The 12891-nt window shown below is 44.8% G+C and overlaps 1 protein-coding gene across 1 annotated transcript in view; it reads right to left on the bottom strand.

Annotated features, from left to right (window-relative positions):
- LOC126278612 (uncharacterized) overlaps positions 1–12891 on the bottom strand; it is a 1203842-nt gene that overhangs the window by 89087 nt on the left and 1101864 nt on the right. The window contains exon 5 of the mRNA XM_049978854.1: positions 131–314. Within this exon, the coding sequence (XP_049834811.1) occupies positions 131–314 (184 nt within the window). The remainder of the gene's footprint in view (positions 1–130; positions 315–12891) is intronic.

The following is a 12891-nucleotide window of genomic DNA, read 5'->3' as shown; positions in this document are numbered from 1 at the left end:
CACAACAGGCACAAGTCCTTAAACTATCAAGCGTAGTAGCAGCAGCAGCAGCAGAAGAAGAAGAAGAAGAAGAAGAGGAGGAGGAGGAGGAGGAGGTGGAGGAGGAAGGGAATTGCTGTGGAGTACTGACCGCGCTGTGGGACGGGCTCCGGCCGGCTGCCCAGCTGTAGCTCGGCCGCCTGGAAGTAGATGTCGGCCACCTCGGCGGCGCACTTGAGCGACAGCCGCCCCTCCGCAAAGTCGGACGGCAGCAGGCGCGCGCGCAACGACGCCCCGCTAGAGCGCTGTTGGAACGGCGACTGGCTCTCGTCCTCCTGCAGAGTACAGCAACCGGTCAGAAAGTACCGTCATCTGCTGGAGCGCTGCTGGAACGGTGATTGGCTCTCGTCCTCCTGCAAAGTACAGCAACCCGTCAGTAAGTACAGCCATTCGCTGGAGCGCTGCTGGAACAGCGACTGGCTCTCGTCCTCCTGCAGAGTACAGCAACCGGTCAGAAAGTACCGTCATCTGCTGGAGCGCTGCTGGAACGGTGATTGGCTCTCGTTCTTCCGCAAAGTACAGCAACCCGTCAGTAAGTACAGCCATTCGCTGGAGCGCTGCTGGAACGGCGACTGGTTCTCGTCCTCCTGCAGAGTACAGCAACCGGTCAGAAAGTACCGTCATCTGCTGGAGCGCTGCTGGAACGGCGACTGGCTCTCGTCCTCCTGCAGAGTACAGCAACCGGTCAGAAAGTACCGTCATCTGCTGGAGCGCTGCTGGAACGGTGATTGGCTCTCGTCCTCCTGTAAAGTACAGCAACCCGTCAGTAAGTACAGCCATTCGCTGGAGCGCTGCTGGAACGGCGACTGGCTCTCGTCCTCCTGCAGAGTACAGCAACCGGTCAGAAAGTACCGTCATCTGCTGGAGCGCTGCTGGAACGGTGATTGGCTCTCGTTCTCCTGCAAAGTACAGCAACCCGTCAGTAAGTACAGCCATTCGCTGGAGCGCTGCTGGATCGGCGACTGGTTCTCGTCCTCCTGCAAAGTACAGCAACCGGTCAGAAAGTACCGTCATCTGCTGGAGCGCTGCTGGAACGGCGACTGGCTCTCGTCCTCCTGCAGAGTACAGCAACCGGTCACAAAGTACCGTCATCTGCTGGAGCGCTGCTGGAACGGCGACTGGCTCTCATCCTCCTGCAGAGTACAGCAACCGGTCAGAAAGTACCGTCATCTGCTGGAGCGCTGCTGGAACGGTGATTGGCTGTCGTCCTCCTGCAAAGTACAGCAGCCCGTCAGTAAGTACGGCCATCCGCTGGAGTGTTGCTGGAACGGCGACTGGCTCTTGTTTTCTTGCGAACCACAGCAACCAATCCATTAAGTAGCCCGCCTGCTAACGATTTCCACTGTCAGTTCATCATTGCATTACACGTCATTCAGGCGCATTTTAAGCCTTCTAAAGTCATCCAAATCTTCTGCTGGTGAAGTGATGGTGCAGAGGAAACCTGAAATAACGAGCGCAGCTAAACCTGTACTCTGATTAACTGACAAACAGGGATCGTCGTGCATTACGGGTCATTACAAGAAAGGGTATGAAATCAGTAGAAGAAATGTGTCTTACACAGTGCTACTAGCAATCTACCAAGCACAATCACTGAGTGATGGCTGTTAAACAGAATGGGGTGAAATAGTCGAGCAGTTGGTCATGAACAGTACACACAAGTAGTCAACGCTAAGTCTCAATGCACAGAAGAGATTTCTTATCGAAAGCTCTCACCGTAATTTTCCCGCGCGTTTCTGGGTTCATGTGAAACAATCGAGCCTCGCACTCTCGGCGGTGACGCTGTGATCTCGCGGTGACGACAAGGCGAGAGAATTGCTATTTTCCTATGCTAAAAATATGGCGCAAGTTACTGTTATTTGGAGATATTATACGATTCAAATCACATTTACGGTCAAATTTCTTCCTAAATATTTCTTATTTTTATGTAACTAAGGCTTAAAAATCATTAAATATCATTATTTGGTCACGTGATCGAAAAGGCTCTGTTATTGGCTGATGCTCTGAAGACGTCACAGACCAGGAGTAAGACGAAGCTATGCGTGTGTTAAAACAATGTTAGCCGTAGTTGCTAGGATTTTACGTACTTTTTCTGCAAATAATTTAGCTGTTTAGTGATGGAAAACGCAGTTACAACTAACTTTTAACTAAGAAGAGGAAGTAATTTAGGAACGCTGATAGTGGAAACCTTACGAAAGTTAATGCGTTTACGTTCTAGTCAATCAGAGCGGCGATATGTGCAAGGACGAACATTCTTTTCCCCCAGTGACATCATTAAACCCGTTCAAAACTAAGAAATTGTGGAGCATTTTTACATGGGTACGTATCGTACATCTAGATTGTGAACTATGTCATGAAATATATACATCTACATCTACATGGATACTCTGCAAATCACATTTAAGTGCCTGGCAGAGAGTTCATCGAACCACCTTCACAATTATCTATTATTTCAATCTCGTATAGCGCGCGGAAGGAACGAACACCTATATCGTTCCGTACGAGCTCTGATTTCCCTTATTTTATCGTGGTGAACCTTTCTCCCTATGTAGGTCGGTGTCAACAAAATATTTTCGCATTCGGAGAAGAAAGTTGGTGATTGGAATTTCGTGAGAAGATTCTGCCGCAACGAAAAACGCCTTTCTTTTAATGATATCCAGCCCAAATGCTGTATAATTTCAGTGACATTCTCTCCCATACTTCGCGATAGTACAAAACCTGCTGCCCTTCTTTAACAAACAACCTTTCATTACTTTCGTTCGGTAGGAAGTTTGACGATTGCCCGTTGACAATTTTCACAATGTAGCTCCAAAATCTCAGTCATCACTCATTCAAAGTGTCTGAGGTCTTTTCAGAAAGTTTATATTGTGTGTACGATTTTATCTGAATCCATACTCCACTTGATCAGACTAGGTGGATAATCTTCTTAATATTATTAATCTACAAATTTTCTCGCACGTACAGGGTGAGTCAGAAGCAATGGCACCTGCTTTGAGGGGCGATAGTATAAATTAGTCTGAACAAAAAACTTCATCTGTACACATACCCTGTTGCGAATAGTTTCGAGACACAACACATTTAATGTCAATTTCGCGCGTTTTTCTTGAGTAACTCGAAAACCGCACTCTGCAGCGAAAACGTGTCGCTGTGCAAAATTAAACTACACCAAATGTCCTACAAAAAAGATCCTATTCATTTTGTTCACTAGGACAAAGGCAGAACGAGAATACTGAAACCCGCGCGACTCACATATGCTGTACCTTAGGTAGTTTTTGTAAGCCAATTTGAGGTAGCTTCCCGAATTGACAGACCATAAGTATCCAGGACCTAATTGTTCGTCTCGACTTCTCCCTGTACACTATTGTGGCACATTGTAAACGATGACAATTTTTTAATAACAGAGAAAATAAATTACACTTGTTCTATCTCGGAAACTATACGGAACGGGGGGTATTTCCATATAAAGTTTCTTGTTCAAAATCACTAATACAGAATCAGCCCTCAGAGCATATACCTTTTTCGTGACTCACCCTGTACAGTGCTTCGGTCGTAATGGTTCAAATGGCTCTGAGCACTATGGGACTCAACTGCTGTGGTCATTAGTCCCCTAGAACTTAGAACTACTTAAACCTAACTAACCTAGGGACATCACACACATCCATGCCCGAGACAGGATTCGAACCTGCGACCGTAGTAGTCGCACGGTTCCGGACTGCGCACCTAGAACTCGGTCGTAATGACCGCCTGGTAACGACTGAGGATACTGAATTTTAATTGTAATTTTTGCAGGGACGAAGTGCGTAGTTTTACTTTCTTATTGTTATGTAATTACTTCTAACTTTCAGTATTTCTACTGCCCGTATTACACACGAAGAAGACGGTGAAAGCAGGACTGAAATCAATATCCCACAGATGTTAGTGATTCTGGAAAGCTGAAACTGTTAGTGGACAAAGTAGACAAGAAGAAACTAAGGTGTTCTTTGCGAAGAAACTACACGAGCATTAACTTTGAACAAGATGGAGAAACCATGGAAAACTGGGACTAAATTCTACTAACAGCTATTTCTCACAGGTCTCTGTAAATATAAATGGCCGCAAAACGTTACTTATGTGTCTCCTAGTTATGACTAATTTAGTTGAAATCCGCAATCTGATGGAACTAAATTAAGATGGAAATTGCTATTTGTATTTAGAAGAGCAACAGTCGCCATCTGGTTTTAACCTTAATAAGACTGATCGTTCTGAAACTATTATTGGCCTACATGCGTTCCAGCTGAAGTAGTTCTTGACTGGATGTTTTATTTGCCGATATAAACAGAAGTATTACACTGTCTTATTAGTTAGCGATGGCCATAGCCCAGAATATGTAAGCAGGTTCGTTAATACTTTATGGTTTCAACATCTCGCTGTTGCATTATTGCATAGGACTGTATGATTATAACCAATAGTGTTTCTGTATTTATAAATAACTGAGTTATATAATAGCCGGAAGAACACGGTGTATTTCGCAATGAAAGAGGTAGTGATGAGAAGCGAAAAATCACGATGCGTTCTGTAGTCAGAGGAACTATGAGGAGATTGGAAGGAGTTTGCAACGAGGGAGATGCAGAAAGAGAAACAGATGATTACCTAGCTGTATGACAAATGAGGATGCCTCCCAAGGGACTTAAACCTCTCCCTGGTAAAGCAAGAGCTCAGAGATTGCCGATACCTGCTCCTGTAATTCACGAGATGAAGGATGAATCGACTGCAACAAATGGAAAGTCCAGGGAGATTAATGGGGTGAGGAGAGGGAAACTGGTTTGGGTTCGTCCACAGGGACATGAAACGATTTTCGCAAAGAGAATGCCTCAAACTTTCGTGGACACGAAGACTAGAATCTCATACAGGAATCAAGTAACAACAACGATCAAAGCTTACTAACTTAAATACTGTGCCACTGAAAGGCATATTCAAAGGAATGTAATTTTTTACATTTAACATTACCTTTCAAACTCAGTTGATATGAGCTGCATAATAATTAGCTATCAAGATAATAACCAACCGAACATAAAAACAGCTAACTTATTGATATTTGGTAACAGGTACAAGTCAGTATTGTTGAACGGAGGCGTGAAATGCATATAAAATTATACTGAAGGGCCAAAGAAATTGGTACACCTGCCTAATATCTTGTAGTGCCCCCAAGACCACGCGGGCACAACGTGCTACGAACACGACTAACCTCTGAAATAGCGCTGGAGGGAAGTGACACCATGAATACTGCAGGGCTGTCCATAGACCCCTAAAGTACGAGGGGTGTGGAGATCTCTTCTGAACAGCACGTTGCAATGCATCTCAAATATGCTCAATAATGTTCACTTCTGGAGAGTTTGGTGGCCAGCGGAAGTGTTTAAACTCAGACTATTGCTGGAGCCACACTGTAGCAATTTTGGACGTGTGAGGTGTCGCATTGTCCAACTGGAATTGTCCAAGTCTGTCGGAACGCACAATGGACATGAATGGATGCAGGTGATCAGACACGATGCTAACGTACGTGTCACCTATCAGAGTCGAATCTAGACGTATCAGAGGTCCCATATCACTCCAACTGCAGGCGCCCCACACCATTTAAAAGCCTCCACCAGCTTGAACAGTCCCCTCGATACAATTTGACTGGTCCGACCAGGAAACATGTTTCCAATGTCAGTGTTAACGGGCCCAGGCGAGGCGTAAACCTTTTATGTCGTACAGTCATCGAGGGTACACCTATGGACCTTCGGCTCCTAAAGCCGATATCGATGATGGTTCGCATGCTGACACTTGTTCATGGACTAGCACCAAAATCTGCAGCAAATAGCGAAAGGGTTGCACTTCTGTCACGTTGCAATGCCGGAGATTTGATGTTTTACCTGATTTCTCATATTCACGGTACACTCGTTAAATGGTCGTACACGAAAATCCCCATTTCATCGCTACCTTCGAGATGCTGTGTCCCAAAGCTTGAGTGCCGACTATGACACCACGTTCAAACTTATGTAAATCTTGATAACCTGCCACTGCAGCAACAGAAATCGATCTAATAATTGCGCCAGAGACTTGTTCTTTTACACAGGCGTTGCCGACTGCAGCATTGTATTCTGTCTGCTTACATATCTCAGTATTTGAATACGCATGCTTATACCAGTTTCTTTGGGGCTTCATTGTAGGTGAAACATTGTGGGAAACAGCTGACTTTGAAATGAAAATAGAAACCAAAGCTGAAATATTTCCCTGATAAGAAATATGGCAGTGGGAATCGGTACTGCAAAATGTTGCCAATTCTCTCCAGTCTTTCACATTAATAATTATTATTAGTGGTTGTTTTTCAGAGTATTAGAAACAGCAAACACTTGAGAACTATATAGAAATCACGAAGCTGATAAACAAGAAGCGACACATTCGTTAAGTGTAGTTTGTACGTGAGTATACAAATACAACAACATCACATGTAGTGGACGAGTGTTGTGGTCGCACCGAAAAATGTGTAATCGGAGAAGAGAGACACTTAGTCACGTTCATGAGTTTCAAATAAGATGAGCATAGTTACTAAATGAATGTGCTGCCACCTACATCTGCTCCACAAGGCACAGTAACACTCATGTCAGCTGACAATACGTGTTGTGTACTATTTCTTACACAACAGTAAGGAGTGGTGGGCTATAGAGTGGTGCAGCAATTGTCATTTTACAGAAGCTGAAGAGGAGCAGAAATAATTTGCCAACAAGTTCACACAGTAAGCAGATGGTCTGTTTGTAGTACTCCAAATTTACGGAGACTCATTATAAATAATGCAGCAAGAATCATAGTGCAGCTGATACAACAGCAGTAAGGATGAGGCTCTCTGAAGTAAAGTAACAACAAGGGTGTCGGAGCCTCGACTAGGCGACTTGTACACAGTGTCACTAAACGAAGTGGCTCCGACTGCGTGTCGGCTGCGTCACCGCCGCTGACACTGTTATAAAGCGGCGGCAGAGGGCAGCTAATGTTACGCAACTGCTGGAGGCGTGGCTCAGTTGGCGCGCACCATTGGTACCGCTCGACCACTTTCGGCTTCCGACCGAAACTTGCTACTCTGTTGCCAACTATGTATACCAGCTGTGCGGTATCGATACATGATACAACACCTCTTATGGATCTTCCTTACGTATACCATACCACTATGGAGAACAGGAAATAAGACATATAGTAAAACTCTATACAGTAACTCAGGGTTAACTGAAGCCTTACTAAATAATTGTCCTGAAACTTTATGTGAAATAACCGCCTTTCTACTCGTGTCTAACAGTTTAAATTATACACCACAGTTAGGTAAACAAATATGTAGGCGCTTCAGTCCGGAACCACGCGGCTGCTACGGTCGCAAGTTCGAATCCTGCCTCGGGCATAGATGTGTGTGATGTCCTTAGGTTAGTTGGGTTTAAGTAGTTATAAGTGTAGGGGACTGCTGATCTCAGATGTTAAGTCCCATAGTGCTTAGAGCCAGAGACCCAAATATGTTGCTTATCGCAGTCAGTCTCACATTGCAAGTTTCACGTGCGCTGCTACTGTATGTCAGACAAAAGTAAAGTTACGTAATTAACTTCTGTATTTGTTTGCGTGTACAAGTCTGCATCTATGATGACCATTGGAAGCCGTGTTCCACACTACCACAGGACGCCACAAGAGGAAACACAATAAAACGTCGCAGCCCGTTGGTAAAGCACAGTATCATGACGTGATTCTTTGTCAGCATCAGCGGAAACAGAGCTGTCAAGAAAATCCGAAGGACTTACTTACCCGTCAGTATCGCCCTGAGGCAGCTACATTATTTACACTAGGCCTACTGCCGTCAGTAAACTACCACACGTTACTTCACTTAGTGTGCCATTTAGTTTTTATGCCTATAGTGGCGGATTATGATACAATAGCGAAGAGAGATAAATGTGTATCAGTACTTGAGACAACCGGATCTTCGGTGGTACGAACAGTTGTCGTACATCATTGACTTTTTCGTAGCTGCAGGCTTCTTATCGAACAAAACAGTGTTTATCAGTCTCTGATTTCCCCTAAATGACAAGCTGTCTGAAGCTACAGAAAAGTTAACTGAATTTATCCCTATGCTTCATATGAAAATGCGAATATAACCACCAGATTTCATATCAATCTATCAGGGGATGAACTTCACTAAATGCTTCCTGGTATCTTTCTCTCACGGCGTAAATGAGGTTAATGACCACAGGAGAGGGAATGGCCTGCAGGTATGCACACTGTAGGAACTGGGGAACCAATTGACATTTATCCACAGAACGGAGCACACTCCTCGATTACAGGAAACATTAAATACATCCAACACAATGGTTCCTTAGGGGGTTGATCTGTCTTTTGTTACATTAATCATCAATATTCAGGAAGGATTAGTTTAACGAAGGAACGCAGTATGGAGTAACATATGCGCATACAAAAGGCTCGAGTATTCTAAGAACAAGCAAAGTCAAATCTCATATACGCAAGCAAGAGATAGATTGATACTTACCGTAACTTGCAGGCAAAATTAAAAACCACTTATGCGTATAGGATTCGGCCACAGCCTTCGTCTGAAAAAGAAACATACACCCATAAATTCAATCAAGCAAGTACATCTCACGCACACATGACTGTCTTTTCCAGCAGCTCGGACCAGACTGGCATACTCGTCCGAGCTACAGGAGCAGCCGGTCATGTGTATGTGAGGTGTGTTTGTTTGGGTGAATGAATGAGTGTGTTTCTTTTTATTTTTCTGGCGAAAGCCGTGGCCGAAAGCTTATGTGTCAGTGTCTTTTAATTCTACCTGTCTGCAACTTAATGTGTCATCTTTACGGTGAATAACCATCTATCTTTTCCGTACTTTGCTGATATTACAACCTGGAAGTTCCAGTGTTCAAAGTCAAATTTCAACATTTCTAGTAAAGGCTGAAACCTCAAAACTTGCTTGTGGTTGAGTGTTAGGAGTTTGGTGGAGGGCAATAATTTCGGGAACGCTTCGACAACTTTCTGATAAAATTTTGACAGCCGAAGTGTCTTTACCCTGAACTCGGTCTGATGTCGGTACCTGTGTATCGACTGGTAAGTGTTCATCTGAGTACTACAGCCTAGCCTAACAAAAGAAACAAACCATTTGCACTCCATAGGTACCCTTCCAACTGAGAAGCTGCTTCCTTGGTGTAAGGCACCCCTGATCTACCAACAAGAGTCCTACAATTCTCCACTCAATAACGCACATCTAGAAATCTGTAGCCAGGACCGTCATAGAGTCGTCGAAGATTGATTGAGACTCTCCGCTCGGCTGCAAATCAAAGGACCGCGATGAACTCTGAAAACAATGCTGAAAATTGCAGGCTCAGATTGCACCCCACGCACGAGGCCAGCAGCCTTCACCACCACTGCCAGCCACATATATGAAATGAGGATAGCCTCACAACACATGCGGTAGGGGTCGTTGCTGCCCACGTGCGCTACAACTAGCAGACGACTGCAGCCTGCATGCTTGATAGCCGCAGGCAATGCCGCCTACACATCTTGGTTGAGGCCTCCTAGCTGACATATCGAATGCACATCCGCTTTGTTTCCGACCCTGAACGCTACCTTTGTGAGGGGCCTGCAGGTGGAGCTCTCAAGAACTAGCAAGCCCCTGTCCAGGTGTGCCTACTTGGACCCAGCTGAGGGAACAACCACCAGTTCACTCACGTGGAATAGGCAAGGCCAGGCGCCCAGCCTCCACATTGGTCCTCTGCCTCGAGCAACGCGAACACATTACGTTCCGCCTCTCACCCTGCTGCGTGGGCGAATTCATCGTGTTGGTTACACTAAGACGTGCTACGGGAGCCGAGCTCATGGGCAAAACAACCGACACCTGGGGTGTCCCATGCAACACACCACATTCTCCGCCATTATTGAAGCCCGAGGCAGCAGCATTAAGGCGACTGGTCACAGCCAAAACCACATGCAACTGTTCGCGAACTGCTGCCAGTTCCTCCTTCGTCCACACACAACACACAGACATTCTGTTCGCCCTAACAAGACCAACGGAAGAAGTAAACTATAAAAGATTAAAGATACCTAAATACGCAACTTGTTACCCTTCTGAAGTGTCAGCAATGGAGATTGATACATTAATGAACTGTGAGGCTATGTAACCTGGAAGAAATGACAACTTAGCTAGAGACTGCTTGAATATACACGCGAGATTAAACCTCTTAAAAACAGAAACAGGTACGAAATTTAAGTATTATACAAGGTGTTCGGAAACTCCTGTTATGAACTTCTAGGACTTGTGGAGGCGAATAAGTATACTATATTCTGAACAGGAAACCATGTCCGGAAATGTACCGTTTCCGTTCTACGACGGATTCAGTTCAGATGGTTAACTCATCTACTTCTGCCTGAGGAACTAAATTCGGCTTAAAGCAGCTCAATTACTTGGTAACAACTCGAAAGGAAACATAACGAAACCCATTTATCACTTAAGTATACTTATTTCAGTGCAGTTCCAAAGCATCGACTGCACACCCACCAGCGCACCGCCGTGAAAAGGCCTAAAGGAGGTGCTGACCCACACGCCAATGGAATGCGCGGGCAACCCCACACCTTCAGGAAGACAGAGTTCAGCGACATCTGTCAACGCTGATTTAACCAGCCTCCCATCACTGGTCGGCCCAGTTTGGTCTCAGACTTCGAGAGCGTCAGTACTGCGTAATAGGAAGACGATACTTAGCCTGCATTCTGCGAGTGGTCAGAGATTGTCAGTGCACTTGGATGCAGTAGGCACAGGAAGCAAAGCAACTTAATTAACTTTTGTGTCTTCCCTTAATAGAAATAAAATTTTCTATTAATTAGAAAATTTGTACAGATGAATTTGGTTTCCTGCCACTGGCCATCGCAACTTCTCTGGTTCCTAGTTGGAGTCTATGCTGACTCCCAGAGTAGCCAACATGACAGTTTGTATTAACATTAAAACATTACATGTTAATACTGTTCCAAAACAAAAAAAAGAAGCTAACATACTGCAGGTACAGTGCAGTTCTGACGCATTACAGCAGCAGTTCCATGTGGCGAACCCCAGCGTTGTTACAGACATTGTATCTGTTCCGGTGCACACGCTCCATCACACCTGGTGTCTCTTCAGTTTCTAGTGCGCAACCATATCTTGCGCAAGCAGATCTTCCTAAGTCTCTACAGGAGTCTCGTAAATTGAACTTTGCGCACGAACCTATAAGGAGTAGTCCATAGGAGCTAAACCATTCTAGCCGGCAGCGCGGATGGATCAGGTCGGCCCTTTCATCTTCCACCATATCATATGTTTAGATGTCTCTGAGCCACAAGTGAGAAGTCGGATGATGCACTATCACACTTGAAGCACATTTGCTGAAGGACTCTCAGTGGCACAGCTTTCAAGAACGGGTCCAACACATTTTACAGGATGATCAGGCAAGTACGACCAGCTACATTGTCGTATGGCATACATAAATTGAAACCGTCATAGAACAGAAATGATACGTTTCCGCACATAGGATCCTAATCAAAATTTTATGTACTCACTCCCCTCTACAAGTCCTAGACGTTTGTGAAGGGAATTTCCGAACACCGTGTATACTACTAAGGAAACACAGTGTCTAAATAAGTAGCTTGCTACTTTGGAAATGACTCACAGGCGACAGTTGGAGCTGGGCTATGTGGCTATCTACACTGAACGTGACGCTGCTTTGTTCTGCTTCTTGCCATTGCTCTGGCGGTAGTTAATGCAGGCGGTTCACAACTTGAAACACAAAACCAATTCAAATTTAAACCTGCAATTATCTTCCTAGGGTCGAAATATTAAATGTATGAACTCGATCTCATATAAATGTAATGGTAATTCAGATTACTTCAATAATATGAAAAGAGAGTATTACGAGAATTTCGCAGGATCACTTAACTCCAAGCCCGAAAATGAGTGAACCATCACGAGGTGGCAAACAACGTCAGCACTACTAAATTCTACTGGCTCTGAGCACTAAGGGACTTAACTTCTGAGGTCATCAGTCCCGTAGAATTTAGAACTACTTAAGCCTAACTAACATAAGGACTTCACACACATCCATGCCCATGCCCGATGCAGGATTCGAACCTGCTACCGTAGCGGTCGTGCGTTTTCAGGCTGAAGCGCCTACAATCGCTCGGCCACCCCGGCCGGCTCTTCAGCAGTACTGCCAAGTCCCAACTGCACTAGCAATATGAAGAACTCCGTGGACAGACCGTAGTGTCTTCAGTGCTATGCACAGCACGGCCCAGGCAATCATCAGTGGAGCTGCGCTTCCATACGCCGATCTACAGATCAGCTTCAAACCGACAGTACAGTACACCATCTAAAAGCACAAATGACTTGTGCACTTATCCAGTTCACCTTAAGGGGAAAACTTATTTTAGCAAAACTGAAAATGTGTGCAAAATGACCTTGTCGAAAATGTCAATAAGCAGTGTGATACTACGCACTGTTGACGTCAGATGGACTGTATCTACGTCACGTCTAGTGCCGTAACAAGTAGAATACCAGGAATACCTGCAAAATGTGGAGATGGTATATATTGACGCCGAAAGTAATAAATGAAGTTGTGATTTCAAAGGAAGGGACTGAACATACGCTACTGAAGCAGAAACAACTGAGACAAATGTGCACTTGCGCACATCCATGCTTTGTCACCTACATATTTATCATATATTATAAAGATTAACCAGATAGTTCTTTGCTTCCGTGTTTTATCGCGTCTTGACTATGTTATCATTTCCTTGCACGCTGTCTAGTTCTTTAGCGGATACAGGAAAGAGGAACAGCTGCCGTTC

Source organism: Schistocerca gregaria, chromosome 6, assembly GCF_023897955.1.
Source record: "Schistocerca gregaria isolate iqSchGreg1 chromosome 6, iqSchGreg1.2, whole genome shotgun sequence".
NCBI classification, from domain to species: Eukaryota; Metazoa; Arthropoda; class Insecta; order Orthoptera; family Acrididae; genus Schistocerca; species Schistocerca gregaria.
Note: the sequence above shows the minus strand (reverse complement) of the source record. Positions and strands in the feature narration are given on the sequence as shown.